We start from the raw sequence: 24100 nt of genomic DNA, 5'->3' as shown, positions 1-24100 counted from the left end.
GCCCTCCTCAGCAAAGTTTCACTACTACAAACTAAAATTACTGCAAATAGAATTAAACTTGTGTCAGCCTAACAGCCATCAGACCAACTACCAGCACTTCCCAACACCACCCCTAGGTTCGAATTCACACCGGTCACAGCTACTGAAATCACCAAAATCATCAAAGTCTTGAATCCTACTACATGTCAAGAAGACATCTGCCCAGCCTCTCTCATAAAAGATTTCGCAAAAGAGCTTGCCCCTTTCATCACGGCACGAATGAATGACTCTTTTTCTTTGTGCATTGTACCAGAGCGCCTAAAAGAAGCCTGGGTACTCCCACTCCTCAAATAACCCACCCCAGATGCCAACATTCCCACTAACTACTGCCCTATCACAACTGTACCATTCCTCCTCAAAATACTTGATAAAATGACTTATCAGCAAATATAAAAATACCTTGAAAGCAACAACCTTTTGGACCTTCGTCAATCAGGCTTCCGCCCAGGTCACAGAACGGTAACTGCCATTCTGGACCTAAAGATCCAAATGAATGAAATCAAAGACAAAGGTAACCTAGCCATCCTTCTTCTACTTGACCTTTCAGCAGCCTTTGACTTAGTAAATCACAAAATACTATGCCAACTCCTCACCATAGGTGTCCACTTCTCGACCAAAGCCAAAACTTGGATAGTGTCCTTCTTGTCCAAACACACAATGAGAGTGTTCTCGTCCAACCGTAGAGCTCCCCCTGGCGCCAATCACTTGTGGAGTGCCTCAAGGATCATGTATCTCGCCGACACTCTACAATATCTTCACCAAGCCACTCTTTGATGTCCTAGACAAACTGGGCGTCACCTCACTAACTACGCAGATGACACACAATTTCTCCTACCCATCACCGGCAACTACGACACAGACGCCACTGCATTTAGGGAAACTTACCAAGCCATCTAGGCCTGGATGGGACAACATGAGCTATGTTTAAACAATGAGAAAACATAACTGCTCCTTATTGTAGCACAATCACGACTAAACAAACTCCCCAACTCCTACAAATCCTTTACTATTGACGGTAATACCATCATGGTATCCAAAGAGGTAAAACCCTAAGAGTTGATCTAGATTCCACATTATCCTTAATGAGACAGGCAAATTATATTGCATCGTCCGCAGGATACGTTGCCAAATTAATCAACGCCTGCAGGCCCTTCCTGACCACTGACAACTGCATTACACTTGCAAAAGCCCTCACACTTTCCAGGATTGACTACTATAACTCCCTCTTTGCAGGGTCCAATGGCAGGAATATAAATAAATTACAAATTATCCAGAATAACGCAACATCCCTAAAAAAAGAACACATCTCTACAGCCAGACGAAACATCCACTGGCTCCCGTGCTGAGAATGCATCATGTTAAAAAAACTAAGCTTAACCCACAAATGCTTAGTGAACAGATCCCCTACCTATCTATCCAGACAAATCACCAAGACCCAATACAACAGACCTACCCAGTATGCCTACTTGCACCTTCTTGCCATCCCCAGATACGGATGTCAGAAAGCTGGGACAATGGAACGCCCTACCCCTAGTGCTCAGATCAGACCCATCCTTCTGGTCCTTACGCAAAGGCCCCAGAACCTGGCTTTTTTCCCAAGACATCCAAAGGAACTAAACTTGCTCAACCTGGCTTCTGTAAACCTTCATATTCTGTAAATTAACTGCACTGCTATACTCATGTCGATTACCAAGTTTGTCTCTAAAACAACCTCTGAATGTAACCTTGTAACTACCATTCTTATGTAACGTAGCACCTACTGTTAGACTCACGTCTATCACTAGGTATTGCTCTAAACTAACTTTGTATGTAACCTTGTAACTACCAATCATACGTAATCTACCGTCCAGTTGCCCCTGGGTCTGGTGCACTTTACAAATGTCAAAGTAAATAAATATAAATCATATATTTTAATATATATTTTTATATACATATGATCTGGACTAATCTGCTGAGCTGAGATGTATATCTGGTTTTCTAGTGAGACTATTGGTTTCTGAAATAATAACTTTGCATTGCATCTGAACCTTGCGCCATTTGAAAGTCAATTGTACCATACATGTTCGTTAAATTCAAACCATGTGTTTTAATTTTTAATTTAACTTAACAATTCCACAAACTGGTAAACTAATATTCATGACTCAGTCCTATTCATACAAATGACGCATTATTTGTGGAAGACAATTGTTAAAGGTTAAGAACCTCTTCACATTTTCAGTTTCTGAAAGTGCCCTTAATGATCAACTTGAATTGTTCACCTTCAGATTTGCTTGAGAAAATGTGGCCATGGTTCTGGTATTTTCCAAGGCAAACTACTCATGGTTAAATGTCTTTTTGCAGTTCTGAAACCGGGCATATCGGCTTTGGTAAAGACAGGTGGGCCATTATATCTTTGCATTGATCAAAGTGATGGGTACTGTGCTCTAGACATTAATGTTTTACAAAATATCTTAAAGTTTAAGCCTTAGACTGATACAAATGTTTGTTCTGATGAGTTATTATTAGAGAGAGATTTTGTCACAAAAGGACCATTTTCCATTTGTGTAATTTTTATTTCTAATGCCTAATAAACAACAAGTTAGTCTGCTACTTAAAGGAATAGTGTGCTCAAAAATATTATTGTCCAGAGTGTTCAGGCATGTGGTTTTAAGCAAACTGTGATCGATCATAAAAGTATTTTCTATGCACCTTACTTTAGTTTCCTCACTTTTACACATGTGAAATCAATGAGCTGGGCGCGGCCATCTTGTGCTAATCTTATCCGTTGCTGCATCGCCCTAAGTTGAACTGCCCTTGCGGCACTAAATCATATCCCTCGTTCCTGAAGCTGACATCACTATTCCTAGCAATATTCTCAACCTATTTTCATGACGTTAGTGTGCAGTGTAGCCAAATGCTCCTAGTCATCCCCTACATATAAACGTCAGTTGGCGCAGAACCCGCAATATCAACACACAAATCCTCTCACAGCACAGCTTGTGCCCAATCGGAATAGAAAACACTATTTTCAAAGGAAACACCAATACTCTGAAATGTATAATGTGCTTTTATTTCACAATAAACGCTCTGAGAACATCCGCCAATTTCCATTTTCAACCAAATTTTAAATGTTGTTGTGTTCAAACATCAAATCTTCATCATGAGGCACACAGTGTTGCTTTTGGTAGAAGAAGCGCATTGGACACACCTTGAATCGCAAGGCTTCGGCATCAGCTTCTTGCTAGACCACCGTAAACGAATCCAGGTTGCTCCTTGTCGCTAGTACCGCCAAAGGGCATATTGGTCCCGGGCGATCGTCCCACCTCAGCGTAATCACAATACATCCGTTTAGTTGTATCTGTCACTGCCAGTTGAAGAAACTATCACTCGGTATCTGGAAACAATGACATTCGTAGAAAGGAAGAATATAGCTGTGTAGAAAACATACCAAAAATATATTTCAGTAGCCGTTCTTTATTCACATGTACCCATTTACCCTTTAATTCTGCACTGGGTCTATTCGAATAATGAACACAAACCAGAAACAATGTAAACACAGAGAAATCATTGTCGAAAGTTGGAGTCTACGATGTGCTTGAAAGGTTAGTGCTATGGAGTAGGTTTAGCTTGCAATGGGATGCGGAAGCAGCTGGAAGAATTCGTACAACATATAGAAAGCATTATAACGGAATACTAGCAACAAACTTGGCGTTGGTGAAACATTGGGGAACCCAGATGTGCACTCCATGCATTTCGGTGCTGGACTGCCCATGTGCCTGGGACAAAGACAAATACATACAGGTTGTGTTTGCGTGTCGTCACAATATGCACTGAATTGTTAAGGGAAACAGTTCCAGTTAGAGTCCTCCCCAATGTCACGTCTGCGTGCACCCTGTTTTCATGGAGGAATGTGCTCTGCAGATAACGTGAGACACTGACAAGTCCTAAATCCAAGCGCCCTTCCATCTCCACTGAACTTCCTATGCACTAACAAATGTTGGAGGAGAGGTGGCATATTCCGGCCCCCTGCACCATTCTCGTATTGGGCAAATAATGTATTAGCTAAGGTGGGAGACATCCCCACCCCTCCTGTACCTATTTGCATCACCCATGTTTCATATTAGTGTGCTAATGTGATTACTTTGTACTCCATTTTGTGTCCTTCCAACCTTAGTGTCCCATCCATCTCTACTGACCGATTCATGCCATCTCCAACCCCTTCCTGCCAGGCCTCAGTCCCCTGAACCCATGCCCCCTATTCCCTTTGAACACATCGGACACCAGACCCTACCCCCGCACCACCTCCAATTTACCTACCGTATTCCTAATCTAGAGTGGTCATATATTTTGGTAACACTAACACCTATCCCCACTGTGTTTGAAATTGTAAGACTCCAAAGGCCGCAAATCAAAGATCAGCCCTTCTGATAAGGTATCCGAAAGGAACGACCCCTAACACATGCCCCCATAAAAATATTGGTTAGAATTAACCTATTTCACACCAACAGCCCCCTTTCTTGCAATGTTTTGCTTAGAGTCATTAGTTCTTGCATGCCAAGTTTGTTATTTAGTTCAGGTCTCATTCCCTAGTGGGACGCATATTTATTCTCTCTATTTAGACGCGTGCATGCTAAAGCAACTGCAGACCCCGCAGTTGCTTTCATGCTGATATCCATCTGACCCTCCCATGTCCTGATCAGTGAAGGACCCACAAGAGCTGGCCAAAAGAGGGAAGGGGAAAAACACAGAGTTACACTGCATGGCATCCTCCAACAGGCACTTCTTGCAAAAATAATGGACAAAAGAGGATACATCTGAAAAGACAATTTGGACGCTTAATACTTAATACTTTTGATAGCTTTGAAATTCAAGTTAAATAGATTTTCATTGGTCATGTACAATGTACAAACATTGTGGAACATACACACCGCCGCTAATCATTTATACCAGGAAGTCAACTGTTCAACAAAGTTCGCTTTTGGTGGACAGGGCTCGTTTGCAATGTTTTATGGCAATATATGTGTCCTAGGAACAAAATCCATACCGATTCCATTAGTATGCATGGCCAACACAGTCAAAGTGAGATCTTTCACAAAATCGAATTCCATTTCCTGGTATATCGGCTTGGCAACCCATTTTTTGCTTTGTTTTCCAAAGGCCATTGTGTAACAAAGCATTCCAATGTTTCCTGCAGTTCTCGATTGTTCTCTGCCAAGATTCTCATTATACGCTAATATGGCTAGTAATGTTCGAGATTACATAACGTCTATGCCTAAATGCAACCTCTTGGGCCTGTACTTTAGACACATATTGTGGAACACTTCCAAATCTCCGGTGTGACAAAATTCTGTGAGACGCTTCAGGTCTCTGAAAGAGTTTTATCAAACACAATCTTCTCAAGTGGAGGGGAAGATGGAACCAACCACTTTGTCTTGTGTTCCTGTTCCTCCGTTAAAGGTCCATGTGCACATTGGTGAAAATGTTGGTTTTATGTCCATGAGTGAACGTTGGAACAGTGGTGCATCAATGAGCACCATTTTTCTAATAGAATTTCCACAGACCCATCACAAGTTCTGGAGCTCCACCAAAATGGTTGCTGAAAGAGTGGGACCACTGTAAAATATTTTCAGAACCCTTTTTTACCTGCAGCTGTGATTTGTTTACTGATTGATTTGGCAACCTGCCATACATCAAATTGATGGTGAATGTTTGGAAACTGCTCTCGCATGGCCTTTGCTATTGAAACATGTCTGTCAGTGGCTATGAGGTCTATTTGCATTCCCCTCGATTGAAGATGTTTGAGGGATTTTATGAAACCATGTTTCTCCATGGCCACTGAGGATTTACATTGGGACACATGCACAACCTCCGAACTCACCATTTCTTTAGTTTCCATGTCCTGAAAGTTGTATGTGCAGTACTTTGCTGAAAATCCCAGGCTGTCACACTGTCCATCACCAGCTAGCCTGAACTGTTTGCCAGAGAATGTCCTTTCAATGGACATTTGTTCAATTTTCCAGGCTTACTAATAGCAGGGAATAAAGATTCTCTTTGATATTTGTAGTGCTGAATTTTAGCAAGGAACTGAAGTCACACAAATTGACAGAAACTGGACAACTTACTAAAGTAGAGCCACTGAAAAGTAAAGCTGCTGAACACAGTAGATTTCCAGCTGTCGTCCGATGCACCATCATTTCTGCATCTTTCTCTTTCAACTAATTCTGCCTCGGAATACCCTGGATCGTACTGGTAGGGCATTATTGTTGCCAATATACAACAAAATTATAATCAATAGTAATGCTTGTACTAGTATCAGTTCGCACAGGCTATGAGCAATGAAGATAGCTGAACAGAGCAGAAACAATTCACAGGATATACAAAAAAAGACAGTGAAACGATTGAAAAAGTAACTCTGATATTTTCTGATGAGAAGCGGTCTGTTTATACTTATTGCAGAAGGAGACGTCCTGCCATTTCCATGGAAACACGTCATTAGCTGGCGCACAGAGAACGTTGGCACAAGATGTGCATTCGCATTGTGAATTGGGCGTATGCATCTAGTGATGTCAGCTTCAGAAGCGGGAGATATGAATTACTGCTGCGAGAGCATTTTAACTTAGGGCGATGCGGCAACGGATAAGATTAGCACAAGATGGCCATGCCCTGCTGCCTGATTTCGCATATGTAAAAGTGAGGAAAACTAAAGTAAGGTGCAAAGGAAATGTTTTTACGATCGATCACAGTTTGCTTCAAACCACATGCCCGAACGCTCGGGACAATAATATTTTTGAGCACAATAATCCTTTAATATAACGTGATCTCTTATGTGATTTGCAATAACATTTCTGTGATTCATTTCCATATAGATCACGAACATTCAAGTTACATAATTTATTAAGCTCTTTCGCAAATGGCAGAAAACTTGCAGATGCACCTTTAAATTGCATTTTTTGGTTTTATTAAAACATAAAAACATAGCCTAATTTTAAATGAGGTGGGGTGTTAAATTGAGATCTCCATTTAACACCTCCATTTAACACCCGTCTTTATTTTCCAGCAATGATGAGATGGAGAAGGGTCATGGAGCAAGATCTCTGCTGTGCATTAATCACCTGTTTCATCAATGTGCCTCATTGTACAATGAATGGATTCCTGGAGAGTCTGACCCCATTTTGCAAATGGTCAAGACAAGGAGGATTCCCGAGGAATCAATTAGTAAATTGATCTGCAAATCATATTTGCAAGCATTGTTTACATTTCAAGGAGAAGGTGTGGAAAATGAAGACTAAGGGCCTCATTACGACTCAGGCGGTAAGGGTTTTACGGCGGCGTAAACAGCGCCGACCCTTACCGTCTGAGTACGAGGTCCCTTAGCGCCATGGCGGACTTAACACCTGCTTTTAGCAGGTGTTAAAATCCATGGCGCTAAGGGACCATGGAGTTAATTACGCCACCGTAATTTACGGTGGCGTAATTAACGCCTTCCCCACTCCCATTATGCCCTATGGGGCAAAAATGGGAATGGGGAAGGGTAAATGGGGATTGGGGACTTACCGCCCCGCCAAGGTCGGAATGGGGCGGTAAGTCCGCCAACCACCATGGCGTAAACGGAGTTTACGCCATGGTGGTAAAGTCACGGCCCAGGCGGTAATTTACCGCCTGGGTCGTAATGAAGCCCTAAATGTGAATTCACCTATCTTGTCCACGAGTCAGAGTGGACCAGGAAAGTGTACATTTAAAATTGCATGCAGGCGACCTCACTGCACGTAATTGCTAATGTTGGCGGTCCGCTGCAAGCAATTAACATTACCATGAATTTATTTTCTTAGAGAAAAATGACTGGCAAATTTAATTGTTACTTTGTTTTGTCACTTAAACAGGAATTGCTTGATTTTTAATTGTAACATATTTTTCTGATTTTGTATCATGTAATTGAAAGTACTATATTTGTTCAGATAATACAATACACATCCCGCCTCATTCCTGCATTTTTTCGAGGGAAAAACATTGGTAATATTTTATCCCTGTTGAGCTCAGGATAAGTATTGGACATTTAGAATTATCTTTTTCTTTTTTAATGTAATGATGATATAATGATTATGTGTTCATATATTTCATAATTAATGTATAGATATTTCGTATCACGCTTAATACCAGTTGATACATTTCCTTTGTTCTTCAGCCTATGTCCTCTTATATTTCTTTTTCTTGTGTTGATGTTTGTTAGAAACACTTCTCTTCTTGGAGCAACTTTTGCTCCATATTTTATGGACCACCAACATTTTTGCTTTTGTTTTTGCACTTTGTCCTGACTTTATAAAGTGAAGTGAAATCTTTAGCGTCACTCCACTGGCCTTTTACTGATATGTTATTGGGAAACTAAGTAGTCCTTCGGACTGTCAGTACTTATATGTTTCCATTAGTCTTCTTTTTGGTTCTATGTGAAAAGAACACATTTTAAAACTCTCAAGAGAAAAAGACCGATTTACAATGAACGACTTTCTATTGATTGGAAAACCAGCATTGTAAAGGTCTTTTTCTCTATAAACGCTCCAAAATTAGGGTTATTTTTTTATATAACTGGAGGGTTTCACCCCCATTGCACCAATTGTTGCTTTTTGTGAAAAGGTCTTTACAAAAAGATCTATTTATCTAGTACCTTTTATTTTTCTCTGTTTGGGTAACTTTTTAACACTCCACAATGCATCTTCCAATGCAGTACAATGGGGTTTCTTTTGTATGACCCTAGACTACACTCAAATACATTTATGGTTAATTTTAAAAGTGCCTAAAGACAAGCTGGGGGCAGCAGTTACTTTTTCACTATTTTCACAGTATTTTGTTTTAGCTTTACTGTGATTACCGCATTTGGCTACTAACTATTGCTTTTGTCCTAGAATGTCCATGCCACAAGGTTTTTCAGTTGTTCTTTTGCCATTTTGTGTTTTTGCCTTCCTGCTTTCTCAGGTCAGATAATTCCTTTCATGGTAATGCATTTGCCTGGGAAAGCCTTGCTTTTCACAGGCTAGTAAATGCCATGTGTGTTTGGAAGACAGGAAGTGGGTTGGGACCAGTGATCGAAGTGTATGAAAAGAAATAGTGGAATTATGTTCCCTGCTGGCCTGCCCCCACTTCCCACAAACCCCATTGCCACACCCCTTCCCACGCGCAATCCAAACTCCCAAACACATCTGCTGTTTAAGGGATTGTTCAGTGCAGTGCACTGAAGTGCAAGTTTAAACTTCTTCCTAAACTTTTATTTTAAAAGTAAGCCATTCCAGAAGGGTCTCTTTTTAAATAAAAGTATAAAACCGTAAAACTTAAAAAGAAAGAAATGGAGAAGCACCGCTCCCACCCACTTTGACCACTGGTTGGGACTGGCTGTCCGAATACACTAACTGGTTTCAGTATGCCTGGAATGTATGCAAGAGTTTCACCAGCATTGGTCCTGATTGCACCACTGCTGGGATGTGTGTCTGTGTGAGGTGCATATTTTCATTGGTTGGGTTGAGTTTCTGTGCTCACCTGAGTTTTTCCATAAGGAGAGGAGTCTTGTAGCTATTGCCCAGAGATCCTATGAGGAGCCACGTATACTGCACAGCTGTGAATTCTTGGAAGACCCATGGACCAATCCTGAGAACCCTCGGTGACCAACTTTTGCTGCAGTCCCGATGGAGCCCTGTCTGGCTCGTGATCTTAGAAGACCTTCATCTGCGCTTCGACCCATAGCAGTGGTGGGAACAGCCTTTCCCGACTTCTTCTTGGTGCCTGTTGACTTGGAGTCTTCTGAAGTTTTCCTGGGCCACCTATGGAATGATCCACCCCAATTTGAGCTACCTCGGAAAAAGAGTTGTTGTTCTGTGTTTTGGCTTGGAACTCAAGGGGGTCGTCGGCTTGTCCTGCAAGAGTCATTTCTGCAAAATGGAAGCATCTTAGCATTGACAGGAACCAATATAGAGGATGACTTTGACCGCATAATTGGTGTTCCCTGCTGTCACTGTGCATCCTGGGAAGAAGAAACTTGCTGTGGTTTCCTTAAAAGCTTGCTGGATGAAGAAATGACCCCTGGGGCCCTTCAATAACTTCTGGTGGTGACAGGTGCATAGGTCACTTTTCGGGCAGGGCTGTCTCATTAATTGTGTCACACACACACAGAAACCAGACACCCACAACAGAGAATGCGAGTACACTTCAGACTACATTCACACAAGTCCCACCGCTAGGGTGTACCCACAACACACAACACCTAGAAAGGCTCCAGTCAGTCTGACAGGAGGCAGCCCCAAAGCCATATATGGTGTTTCCACCAACAGCCATTCAGGGAGAAGGGACAGAGTCAGGGCTTCCCAGGACATTGGGAAAAAGGTAAAAGGCAATGGAAACCAAGATGCACAGGAGCCATGTTGCCTCCTGACAAGAATCCATTCATTCCTATGGCAGGGCCTGGGTGTCCCAAACATGGAGGACACTCAGAGCCACTGCCAAGTCAGCATGTATCTGCCACCAGCCCATTCCCTACTCTGTGGGCAACGCACAGGTGCCTAAAAACACACATATGTGATACAAGGATGTACCCCACCCATGGGTGCCATAAGGGTATCACAATGATGATGTTCACCAAAGATAAGAATGAAGAGCTGCACCTCAGTGGCAGAAAATAGAGAAAACACATACAAAGAAGTGGGAGAATAAGGACAGGAGATCCTGTCCCTCTATTAGGCATTTCCAGCATCACAATTTCATTCTAAGTGATGAAATAGTAGCCCTGTTCCTGGTTTCAGAAAGGGGCCTAGAGGAATGCGTGTTCCTCCCTGTTCTGATCCAGAGAAGCTCTTCAGGTGGCTTCATTGAGGGTGGCCTGGTGTCCCATCAACTGACATCACAACAGCAAGGTGAGGTGGACACCGTACTGAGGCAATTTCCTCCTTGTTTCCCAGAATTCCATGCTTTACAGATTGTTGTGAGCATGATTCTGTCACTGAAACTGTTGGGCCTACCAATATTAGGTGTTGTGGATGTTCAGACACCCTAAGATGTGACAATAAGATAGAGATCAGAAAACCTTTGAATCGTGTGGTGAGTGAATTCTTTATAGCTCTGCATGCTGTCACCATGACAGATGCTCACTACCTACCAAGAAGAAAAAGAATAGTAGACCAGCTGAATACTTCCCAGTATTTAAGCACACACTATCGCACTGCAGGGTGCTGCAAAACATTCCTGTTAGTAAATGGCAAGGCAAAGTCAGCAGTTTCTGCATCTACTGAAGGTAATGCCTTCTGGGTCAGAGACTGCACCTGCCACAGTAGGAAGGGGGTTCAACTTTGTTCTGAATGGGATGGATGACTTCTGCAGTACATATCTGGATGATATGGCCTGTTCCCAGGGCACCTGACGACAAGATACCTTTTATAGTGCAAGCAGATGGATCCGAAGCTGGGATAGGAGCAAGACTACCACAGCTAAATGACAAAGGTGAGGAACTACCTATCTGTTAAATCAGCTGTAGGTTTATGGTCAGACAACCCAGGAGGTCTACCATGGAAACCCCCCTTGCTAATTTGCTACCATGGAAAAAGACATGTTTTCCATAGTGTGGAGCCTTAGGATGTTGAGGTTCTACCTCCATGGGGATTACTTCACTGGACAAACTGACTGACTCTATGCCTTTAAAGTGGTTGATGGACATTAAGGGAGAGACCCCAAAGTGGCTCAGGTGATCCAAAGGTCCTTAAGGCTTGAACTACACCATTGAGCATAGGCCATGTACTTAACACTGCAATGCTCATGGGTTGTCACACAGGGCTAATCGACTGGAACAGGAGAGCAATCCAGGGGTGGATTAGTTCCCCCTGTTAGTCTAGGGGAGAAGGGTTGAGTGTTAGGAAACCATTTTCATGGAACAACTATTCCTCTATATTGTATGGACCCCTAAACATGTTGCTTTTGTTTTTGCACTTTGTCCTGACTTTTTGATGTAAAGTGATGTCTTCAGCTTCACTCCACTTGCCTTTTGCTCCTATGTTATGGGGAAACATACTAGTCATTCAGACTGTCAGTAGTGGGAAACTATGTTTCCCTTAGTCTTGTATTTTTGTTATCTGTTTGGGCGATTTTTTAACAATTCAGTGCATTGGGCTTTCTTTTATATGACCCTAGGCTACTCTCAAAAGATTTTTGGTTACTTTTAAATGTGCCTAATGACAGGATGGTGGCATCAGGTACACTATTTATTTTATGTATTTGTTTTTAACTTTATTGCATTTACCACATTTAGCTACTAACTGTGGTTAGTGTCCTAACAAGGCCGTTCCACAAGATTTTTGTTCATTTTTTCTTCAGCCAGTTTGGCTTTTTGCCTTTTTCATCCCTCCTCAGGACAGGGAATTAATGCTATGGTCATGCATTTTCCAAGGAAAGCCTTGCTTTTGACAATCTAATGCATGTCGTATGTGTTTGGAAGCTAGAAAGTGGGTTGTGACTGGCTGGTGTCAATACACAAACTGGTTTCAGTATGTCTTAAATGCATGCATGATTGGACCACTGCTGGGGTGTTTGTGAGGGGCAGATCTTCATTGGTTGGGCTGAGCTTTTGTGCTGACCTGAGTTTTTCCATAAGAAGAGGAGTCCTGCAGCACTACCCCAGAGATCCTGTGATTAGCCAAGTATCCTGCTTAGCCTTGAAGATTTTGGAAGTCCCGTGCACCAGTCCCGAGAAGTCCTGGTGACCAACCTTTGCTGCAGTCCCAGTGGAGCCTTGTCTGGCTAGTGATCGTACTTAATTGGTGCTTCAAACCGAAGCAGTAGTGGGAACAACCAATCTCGATCTCTTCTTGGTGCATATCGACTTGGAGTCTTTCCCAAGTGTTCTGTGCCAACTGTAATTTGAGCTATAGTGGTAGAAGAGCCATTGTTCTGTGTCTTGGGTTTGAAACACAAGGGGTCGTCAGCTTGTTCTGCAAGAGTCCATCCTGCAAAGCTTCAGCATCCTAGCATTGACAGGACCTGAAATAGAGGACCCACTACAACTGCAGCATCTGTGTCCCCTGCAGTCACTGTGCCTCAGTGACCATTTGTGAAATCAGCATTGCTGTGTCTGGTCGAGTGCCTAGAGGAGGCCTGCATTGGTGTGTGCTGCATTCATCCACAGGCACAGATTGCACCAGCTCTTGGACCTGACCGGAACTCTTTGTGCACATGCAGCTCCCAGGCTTCTTCAAACAGAACGAATGACAGGAAAACTTACCTTAGTCCTGCCAAATCCGGAGAAAAACCAGACTATGTGGGGGTAAGTTACAGCAGTACTTATCTGCATCCCTATATCCAACCGTAAAATGTTTGTTAACTTTTAAATAGCTTTACGACTATTTGACTTTGACAATATTTGTTGCTGATAGCACTCTAAAGGCTAGTAACAGTCCTACTCACCAGTTTATGCCTTCTTCTGACCATTCATCACATCCACAGGACCCTCTCCCTCATTTTTTACCCAGCTCCTAAGATTCTTGGAAAGCCTTGTGAATATTCGGGATAAAGGCTCATACAATTTATGATTGGACTTTCTATGTGAAGATTGTTATTCCTGTGGATTGTCAGTGCAAACACTAATTGCTTACCTTCCCTTTCAGGTATTGCGTGGGTGAAATGATTATTTGGCACTGACTACTTTTATTGTATATTTGCATTGTTGGATTTAGTATTGTGTGATATGACTATCTGCTAAAAGTAATTTTTAATAGGGTGTGCTTTTGGCCAATTATATATAGAACATTTGTGTACTTGCCTGTCTATGTGTAATCCTTGATTGCTCATTGTGTGGACTCATTGTTACCACACTCACCACTCCTGAGACTCAATCTTGATCACTCTCCATGTCACTTTGATTGGTTTAGCTAAGCACACCTAGATACCCTGTTCACTATAACTAGATTGCTCCCCTAAACATCTGTCCACCAGGCCAGATGTAAGGAACCCAGTATAACAATGTTTTATTTGAGCATACCATTAAATTGCAGTTTTGTACATTACTCATATCTAATTGTTCTTAGATGTATGTTGTGCTCACCAAATATCCGTTGTGGCTTCACAGTAAACCTAATAGAATCATTAGGTGACTCTTCATAAGTTATCTGGTGAGATTGTCTGAAAAAATAGTAGATAGCTCTCTATATTGTTTTATATAGCCTATTGATTAATACAATGTGGGGGGATGAATATTATAAACACAAGTCTCTACCTGATTTTGCTTGCATCCGAGACATGATAATTTCAGCCCAGAGTGTGTGGTCCACGAACGCCATTCCACGTGTAAAGGACGCTCCAAAATGGTGATTGTTACTTTATTTACATTCGTGGTATCATCACGGTCACATTGCACTGTGATGATGTCATTGCGTTATCTTGAACACGGTGTCCATTGCTAGTCTAAATGACTAGCAATGTTAATTGTGATGTCTGTATTAGTGCATGTGTGAAGTGTCTCCCGAATGAGTTGGGAATAGAGATCAATTTTGTTTGAACTTTGATCATATCATGTACAAACCTTTTAGATGTTAGATGGTCAGACTTTTCCCCAGTCCCCTGTTTCTGGTGAGAGTACCAGCAATATTTTACAACAATACTGATAGAGTGTGATGATTTCTACATGTGGATCTAATCGCCTCGTTGCCCTAATTATCACAGGACGGAAACACTGGGGACGAAAATACGGAGAAAACAGACAATTTTTAACTGACTCCTAAAATACAGGTGATTAGCTTTATTTTTAAAACCTGTTGATGCCTTTGCTACTGTTGTGACCCCAATGCATAGGTGTCCTAACTAGATCGGAGTGTGTGCTATCTTCTCTTTCGCATGTGTTTCCATTTACAAAAACCTGTTTTCACATTGACACTTGTTTTGACCAATTCTTTATCCTTAATTTCACGTTTACTCTTTTACCCTTATCAATCAAGTAGGTGGACTGTTTCTTTATTTTGGGCACACTTTTTGACACACTTATCTGTTATTTTATTTTCTGTTGTTAATAGTTTCTTTCATGTTTACATTTTATTTTTTGTGTAAGCTGGGGATTCACAAAGCAATGGCAAGGAGCAGGAAGCTGGTGCTCTGGAATATATTTTGGTCATTGGCAATGTAAAATGAAATACAGAAAGTAGTGGTTTATATAGTGGGTGAAGCATATTAGATTGTAGCTACTGTCAGTTCCACAACACCAATACTGCATGTGTTGTGACTAGGGCTTGAGCCCGACACATCATTTTGGAGGGATTAGAAGGACATGGAAGTACCAGCAGATGATAAAGAGGCACCGGTGCTATAGGTGAGGGTGGTAACGTTTCTTTTGTGGGGTCAGTACATGAATGGATGGGATAGCCTACAAACAACAGGGGCTGCTAGATGAGTGCCTGGTTGAGGTAATGGGGAGTCGCCTTGCACCAGAGTACATGAAAGACAAGCAACTGTTTACTGGAAGAACAGGAGACATAATTGACAATGGAGACCTGTGGGAACACATTTGAGTAGTAAAATAGCTGAGGAGGAAACTCAGGAATGGGACGTTTACGAGGAGAATCATATTCAGAGGGAGGACCATAAGGTTGTGCCTCCACAGCCAGTGGTCCAATAGGAGGACATGGATGAGGCTCAGCTTGGTATTACAGAGGGGGCAAAGAAGGAACAGAATCACATTCCAGAATAGTCAGGCAATGGTGAAAGCTTTGCTGCCAGCACGCATATGTTGATGGTGTGACAGTATTTTGATATATCTGATATTTTGATATATCTGAGTGGAAGGCCTTCCAAGATGAGGAGTACACTGTGCTTCGTTCCGTCTTCCAGAATTCGCAAGTTGTGTTAATTGAGTAAAGGTTTAAGCATTAGATATGTTGGCAACATGCAATCCCATTCAGTAGTAAAACATTGATTCATAGGCAATATATATATCCCGTACAACTGACCATGTCCCCAGAACATCACCCAGTGGTAATAATTAGGTTTCTGATAACATGCCCCAGGATGATGGATTTATGTAATGTTTTGGGGCGTTCCATTGTCACAGGCAAACCAACTTGCACTCTAAGCTTACCCATGCACAGCCACTGCCAGTAGCTATAGTACCAAAGCTGGGATGCTTTGTCTCCCCGGTACTCTTTAAGAGGAGCTTCTGGGTGTCCATTCGGGGAGAACCGTCAGAACTGGATAATGCAGAATACAGAAACGCATTGACATGATTCTCTTTGGTCTGTGAGTTTGTTTTAGCTGGAGCACACATCCATAGAACATGTCATAGAGAGGCGAGCACTCCAGAATTATCTTTCACTATTTTAGGTGGCTGTGATGGCTCTGATGGCACAAGGAAAAGGGAATATAGGTGATTTTTATGAGGTAGTAATTGTCTGTACTATGCAATGAGAGAATTTGAGAAATGGAGGGAGTGGCTCTGAACTGTCAAAGAGCTAAAGCAATTGAGGGCATGGCTCTACTCCGTGGAAGAGCTTACCAAATATATAGACTGGTTCCATGTTTTGATATATCTAGACTAGTTGAGGGAGTTGCTCCGCACAATAGGACAGCCTGATAAATTGAGAGAAATAACCTGCGTGTTGTGGAGCTATAGATATTAAAGAAGTGGCTACATACAGTGGGAAATCTGTAAAGAATTAGAGAATGGCTTCACCCTGCACTTGGGAAAGCCAGAACAGCTGTGTTGAAGGCTCCACAGTGTGAAATACACAGGAGAACTCAGAGAGATTCTATATTTTGTGACAAAGACAGAAAAAGAAAGGGAGTAGTATGACCATATAGGAAAGCCAGGAACAATGAATAAGTGACTCTTTGCTATGGGAAAAATGGAACACTGAATGGAGTGGCTCTGCAGTGTGAGACATTGAAGAAATAACTCTGCGCTGCAGGGATGATATTCTAATTGAGGGCCTTTCTTCATACTGTGAGAAATCTAGAAGCAGTAAGGGAGGTTTTCCACTATGCAGGTGAGATAAAAGCAATAAGGTGTACTCACTTTGGGAAAGTGTCAGAAGATTTGAAACATTGTCTCAATGCTATTTAAAGGCCAACATCATTGAACAAAAGTGCATAATTGTGTTCTAGTCAGACTCATGTAGAATGCATTCTTATTGGCAAAATTATCATAATGAATAATTGTCATCTCAAATAATCTCCCACAACCTATTCCAATGCCTCCATTGACTCAAGACACTCAAGTGTAGCTTTTTCTGAAGACTCCTTTTCTTTAAGTGTCATGTATCATCATGCATGCCAATGTGCAAGCACATGAGCCGGTCCAAAAGTGGTTACCATTATATCCTTGCACATTCTTTTTGCTATGCTGTCCTCATAATATATTTACATACCTGAAGGTCATCCATTCCACTGCACCTGCACCTGGGTAAAGCTTAACTTCCATACTGGGAAATCGAGATTCATTTCCCAGATTATGCTTGCTGTTCAGACCATTTCTGAAATACCATGATCTCCACATCCCTGCTCCATACAGTACGTATCCCATACATTTGATGGCGACCACATTCCCTAAACATGTGTGCACACTGCCATGTAGGTTTGTTTTTACTTAACTTCCTATGAGTCTTCTTAGTTGCTTGATCTAGGGTTCAGTTGAGTAATAATGTCCCTGGTATGTTTGTCTCTCCAGGACTCCCTAGATACAAACAACAATTAAAATGCTATTTAAAGTCTGACCTTAAACAGATGAGAGCAACCACAATATTCTCATATACTTTCTAATGATTTGTCAAATTCTGTTACAAATGTCTATATCAGTGCATCCTTTTTTCTAAACCGATTACTTTTTACAAATGGTATAATTGCAATTCTCAACACCCATTAATTATCGTAAGTGGTATTGTTCGGTGTTGTGAATGTATGTGAAAACATTTAACAATTGTGGTTGGATCAGTATAATGCATAAAGTGATACCATCTGTTCAAGGTCAATGTTTAAATGATATTTAAATTGTTGTTTTAACAAAAGAATATGTGAGGAAGCTTGTTGTATTGCCGTTCTTGAACCCTGATCCCCATGCCGTTGTGGGTTGTCACTTTGTATTGAGCTCAGGCTTGTTGGAGCACCATGGACATCTGTCTGTAAAGGCTTGTCCTTTTTGGGCATTGAATAATATGCCAAACAACTCATTGTTTTGGTCATTTTGTACCATAATGATGCTGTCTTAAATATGAAGACCTGCCAGTCAGTTTGGTCAATTTTTTGATATATTTACCCCTTCGACACAGCATGACACTGATTTTGGGGCACACATCATTTAACATTGGGGGCAGTATGAAAAGTTGACTTCTGCCCCCTAGGAGCACAAGGATGAGAAGAGACTAAAGTGTCTTCTCAGCCCTCACACGTCTACAAACCAAGAGCCAACACAATCATAAAGGAAAACAGAATAGTTACGAGACATGCCTCCATCACCGTTTGTGGTAACGTGGGCCGAGGGAAGACTTTCCTGTCAAGAAGAGTGCGATTGTGTTTCAGCAGCAAACCAGTGAAGTATAACAGTCCAAAATAAAGTCATGTCCTATCAAGATACTATAAAATATATATACTCTAATTAAACAGACTGTGTACAATAATAACGAACGAGAAAAATGGAGGAATGGGCTCCTCTCCCAGCAAGGTCCAACAGAATCTTTAAGGGTTGAAGTCCAAAAGATGAATCAAAAAAGTGGTGGTAGGCTCCTTTTTTAAAGTAAAACACCTCTAGGTGATTGGAATGAAGCTAGCCTGATTTATCGGTCAAATCCCTGTTCTTGAAAGAAGTGGACTTTACCCTTCTGAAATCACATCAAAAGTGCTTTGTGCTAGAGAAAGTGGCAGAGACATGAAGGAGAGAAAGAGGAAGAGAGGAACTGTATAGCAGAACCTTCCCCCCAATTGTACAGAGCACTCCATGTCCACAATAACCTCACCCTTTCTTCTCAGTAGGATCAAAGGCCTCTTTGGCATGTAGCACCATGGTTTGAGGCTACTCCTTTTGAAGGAGGGTGTGCCTTTGATTCAAGGTTCCAGGATAGCCTCATGTTGAGTGGCGTTCTCTGGAGGAGGGTGTTACATACCATCACAAAGAGATCAGAGAAGAGGTATGGCCATTCAGGTTCCTGTCCTATCACTTGTCACATGGTGATATAAAATTGGATGTGGCTGCAATGATTATGAGAAGTGCCATGCACCATGCCCTAACTCAGGCATGTCTTATATTTAGAGTTGACTGTGCCACCAGCATGGGCTATGCATAATAATATTATTTTTGAACAGCAATGCATATCTTTAATGCTACCCCTGGGTTGCAGTGATTTTGTATGTCACTTCAGCTGTCAAGAGGGCACCAGTGACCTGAATCTGCTCTGTGTCACTGTAGGGTAGGTGCTGAAATCTGGCTGCTGATGCAGCAGTGCAGAGGTGTGCACTCTGCTTTTGACATGGCTTTTATGAAACGGGATTTTGATCAGCAGAATATCCTTTCAGAGATGGAATTACACACATCATTTTATCCCTAAAAAAATCAAAACAGCAAGGGCTTCTAAACCCTTGCCAGATAGGAATTAATCACAGGCAGGGTCTGTTTTGCGTTTATAACATAATGTATCGGCAGCAATTGTTGCTTGCGGTATCTTTGATTTGGCAATTCTTTGCCTAATTCAGCACTTTTTGCCCATAGTTTGAGCTTACTTACTATTGTTTCTCAGAACAAACCGCTTGACATAGGTTGCTGTTATGTTTGCATTACACGTGTTAGAGCTGAGGTATTTATCTTTGTTTTTCAGTTGGATGGGAACCCAATTTGATGCTGATAACTCAGACAGTCCAGTTTCCATGTGTTTAGCACTGGCTTTTTAAAGATAGCACCAGTGCTTAATTTGTATTTAAAAAAAAAGTGCCAGGGCCCAAAAAAATCTTGGCCCCCTAATGCCGGGGTTGGGACCAGCAGGTGCTGCCCGCAATGCGGGCGCCGCGGCCCGGGCCGGTTCAGTGCTAGACCTAGATCGGCCCACCACCAGCCCATCACATTGCTGCTGCTGCTCCATGTCACATGTTTGGCGCTGCAGAAACTGCTGGCACAGGCTAGTAGTGGGATGGATGTGGAAGGAGCACACATATCTATCTTTGTTTATTTCACAACTTATTTTATTACATGTTTTAAATCACTGAAAGTACTGTGGTTGGCATTACTTTGCAATCTGGGAGTTATAGTTTAACATTACAACAACAACGATATTCTTTTGGCTTAAGATGTTGCTATAATGAATTACATGCTGTCATGTGGCTTTAATTAGAAATGTGTTTTTTTTTTTTAAGTAAACCTCTACAAGACATTATAACTGTAGACCTTGAAATCCAACTATTTGAGCCAAGGTGTGTGATCCTGGGCAGACCCCTTCCCTGCCTCGACATCCCCTGCTATGGCGTAGGATATGGCCACTGGCCACTACATGTCTTTTCTATGTAGGTTTCCTATTCATATTGAAGTGGAGGTTATGCTCAGGATAGCCCTCTTATCTTCTGCCTTAACACCCGTAGTGCCGCCTAGCACATAAAAAGCAAGACAGGCACCATGCATACTTCACCTGCTGACAAAGGTCCCGCTGTTACGCAGAAGTTAAAGGTGGAAGTTATACAGAAACTACAGCATCTGGGCATTTGATTGGTAGCTCCATAAGCCACCCAATGAAATATATGCCTACGAATTACCTACAATTATTTTAGCTGCCACAAGTGTTCCAGTGTTGCCCCCTGCTGACTGGTAGCTTGTGTAACATCTTCTTTCTGCTTTGCACTCAGTTTCCATATGGGCCCATCTATTTACATATTAGCATTAGCATTGTCACAGAGAGCCAGGTCAGCATTACCCCATGGGTAAAAATCATTGGCAACGCCAGCAGTGTGTGCTTTTGTGTAGGCATGGGAAAGGCAATTGCCAGGCACTGGCGTAGTGGTATTACCTGGCTATAGATGGTAGCAGGTGAAAATGGTGCAAATACCTGGGCAGGGCATCTAGTAGTAGTGTCTGGCAAATGCCCAAACTGTTAGCTTTGTCATGACTTTTTTAACATAGTGCTTATAAATCAAGTGGCTGAAGGCAAAGCTGGTTAACACATTTTTATTACACCAGTAGCACGCCTACAGCGCCAATTAAGTAATTAACTCTAAGAAGAACTGGCAGGCACGTCAAGTGCAAAGTTTGATGGTGAGGCTCCATTAAAGCAAGCTCAAAGAGTTCCAATGAGGTGATGTTTTTGGGCAGCTGGGGAAGGAACTGGGTGGGAATGGCTTTAGGGATTAGAATGGATATGGGCACTGGGCAGTTAATGGGTGGGCAAATAACCAAACAACACCTACAAGCAGTGTGTACCTCCTCATATGCCAGTTCTCCCTATCTGTACTCTAATACAATGGTTTCACTTGTAGGTATACCACCTAATAGCCCAACCTAAAAATGGAGCACAATTTCAGACCGTTCATCATGCAGTTGGGTAATGGGGCGCTGTCAAATGTTTACAAGACACTCCATTTTGGCCGAGCTTCATCAAAGGCCTCATTGTTTGACGATCGCTTCCTGCTTGTTTCCTCTGAAGTGCTGAGGACCAGTATGTGTGTCCCATTTGCATAGACGTGCATAATAGCTCAGCAGTTAAGCGGTTTAAGAACACGTGTCTGTCAAATACATTATTTATTTCATTTGTAAAGTGCACACAAACCCTTAGGCAACAGGGCGCTTTTGCAGCTGCTATATTATTTACAGAATAGGTGTCTAAAGGCTTGCAAACAATTGTGATGGATTCCTAACGTTCTCATATGCAATACACATTTCTGTAGGGAGATTTCTAAGACGCTTTCGCACCTGAGAGATAACCTTTTTTTTTTTTTTTTTTTTTTTTTTGATATAGCTGATTACATCAACTTTTCAAAATCAACAGTTATTATATATCATCACAATCTCATATGTAAGTTCAAAGAGAATACATAAGGAAAAGAATTACAACTTTAAGCATATAAGTCACAATGATAAAATGACATATGGAGCAGTGAAGTGTCTGCTTGCATTAAGACCAATAGGAATAGCTAGCATAGTCAGCATTTAAGAGAAGCGACCAATTGTTACTTACTCAATTCTAGATTTGGAGACATTTATCTTAATACAGTATCATTTCAACGTACTTATAACAATATCTCATCAGATAGAATATTTTCTAGAAAATGAATAATGGCCTTCATAACTGAGAATCTGGTGCTCTTAAATAAAATACTCCAAATTTCATTTTCGTCCTTCTCCATGTACAAACTCAAGAGATTTTTACAATGTTTCTCACGAATAGTATTCAGGTATGGACATGACACAATTAAGTGTTGGAGGGTTTCCTTTATGCGTCGATTTTTACAAAAACGACAAAAGTTAAGATCTGCATGAATAATTTTGCGCTTGACTAAAACCTCCCTCGTCAACCACAGGTTCAACCTCATTCGTAGTAGTTTATTACGAATGTTTGCCCATGGACATTTCAGGAGGTAGCAAGCCGCTTGTCCTAAGCGTTTAGACCCAAATAGGTTAGGATCGAAGTCTTTGTATTTTGTACACAACTCATAATTTGTGATCCAATCCCAATATAAGAATTTTTTCTTTGCACAAATCGGATTTTCAATAAGGAATTGTAAGGAGATGTTTGCCCTGACTAATGTGTTTAATACAAGTTTCCGCCATTTCTTAGGAAAAGGCGCAAAAGACCCAGATAACTGACGAGCTACTGTACTCAAGATGTTATTATTGGTGATTCCAAGCAGGCTTTTCCGAAAGAAGGCGCACATTCTTCATTTCACTCTGCTATGCAGAGAATTCAAACCCAATTCAAATCTTAATATGGGCAGGGGTACACAATTTGGGAGTCGCAACACCCTCTTCCAGAAAGCAGCCTCAAGTCTGTCCCATGAGTTGTCATTAGCGTATAATTTCGATTCAGCGCCATAGAGCAGAATTGGAACCACCTTTTGTTCATAAAACATCATGATTTGCTTCAGCGTGAATTTCCCGTATCTGTATACAAGAATTTTGGCTTGCGATATCAGACTCAACAATTTTGAGTCCAGGATATGTGTAGATGCGTGATCAGTGACAGTGTTTTTGATAACTACACCCAAATACTTGTATTCTGCAACAATTTCCATGAATTGATGTTGCAAGGACCACGACCCCTTATACATTTTTGATCTTCCATGGGGCCTACAGACCATAATTTGAGATTTGGCCAGATTGATTGTAAAATGGTTTGACTCCGCATAGTGTGAAAGGGCAGTCAGCAAATTTTGCAAACCCTTCGGAGTCTGAGAGACCAAAACCAGGTCGTCTGCATATAGCATCCACGGGATGCGTTGGCCACCCACTCCGGAGCGTCGGCGCTAATGCCAAGAAAAGATAGGCCCAAATCAGAGATGAAAAGATTAAACAACGTGGAGGCTAAGATGCATCCCTGCTTAAGCCCTACAGACATTGGAAAAGGTGCAGATAGTAGGCCTTCACGTGTAAGTCGGACTCGCATGGTAGTGTTCGTGTGAAGATGTATGATTAGGGCCATAATAGAACTGGGGCAGCCAAAAGCTTTTAATTTATTGAAAAGGAGATTCCGATCTATAGAATCAAAAGCTGACCGGAAATCTATGAATGCAAAATATAGATTTTGTTTCCTGGTTGCATATTGGGATTTCAGCATGTTGATGGTAATGATATTGGGGATTGTCCCCAAACCACTGATAAAACCCGATTGAAGAGGGTCCCGTCTTAAATGATTTTCTGTCCACTCATTTAGTTCTCGTAAAAGGAGTCGACAAAAAATCTTTCCTGAAACATCCAATAATGAGATGGGTCTGTAGCTTGCCGGACATGCACGATCACCCTTTTTATAGATTGGGATGAGAATTGATTGCCTCCAGGACATGGGAATTTTTTGGGAGATATTAACAGCTTCAAACATAGAAAATAATATATCAGCCCAGATATCAGGGAATTGCTTTAGATGCATATTAGTTAGGCCATCTGGGCCAGGAGCCC

At 41.7% G+C, this 24100-nt stretch overlaps 1 protein-coding gene across 2 annotated transcripts in view; it reads right to left on the bottom strand.

The window, feature by feature from the left end:
- Positions 1-24100, bottom strand: part of HCRTR2 (hypocretin receptor 2) — a 705534-nt gene that overhangs the window by 5169 nt on the left and 676265 nt on the right. The window contains exon 7 of one of the 2 annotated variants that reach the window (XM_069606143.1): positions 3101-3449. The exons of the other annotated variant lie outside the window; for it this stretch is intronic. Coding sequence (XP_069462244.1) covers positions 3367-3449 — 83 coding nt within the window. The 3' untranslated portion in view covers positions 3101-3366. Of the gene's footprint in view, positions 1-3100; positions 3450-24100 lie in introns of those variants that run through there. 2 annotated transcript variants of the gene reach the window in all.

Source organism: Ambystoma mexicanum, chromosome 4p (assembly GCF_040938575.1).
Source record: "Ambystoma mexicanum isolate Mex_15411 chromosome 4p, UKY_AmexF1_1, whole genome shotgun sequence".
Taxonomy (NCBI): Eukaryota; Metazoa; Chordata; class Amphibia; order Caudata; family Ambystomatidae; genus Ambystoma; species Ambystoma mexicanum.
The sequence above is the reverse complement of the archived record's forward strand: the minus strand, read 5'-3'. Positions and strand labels throughout refer to the sequence as shown.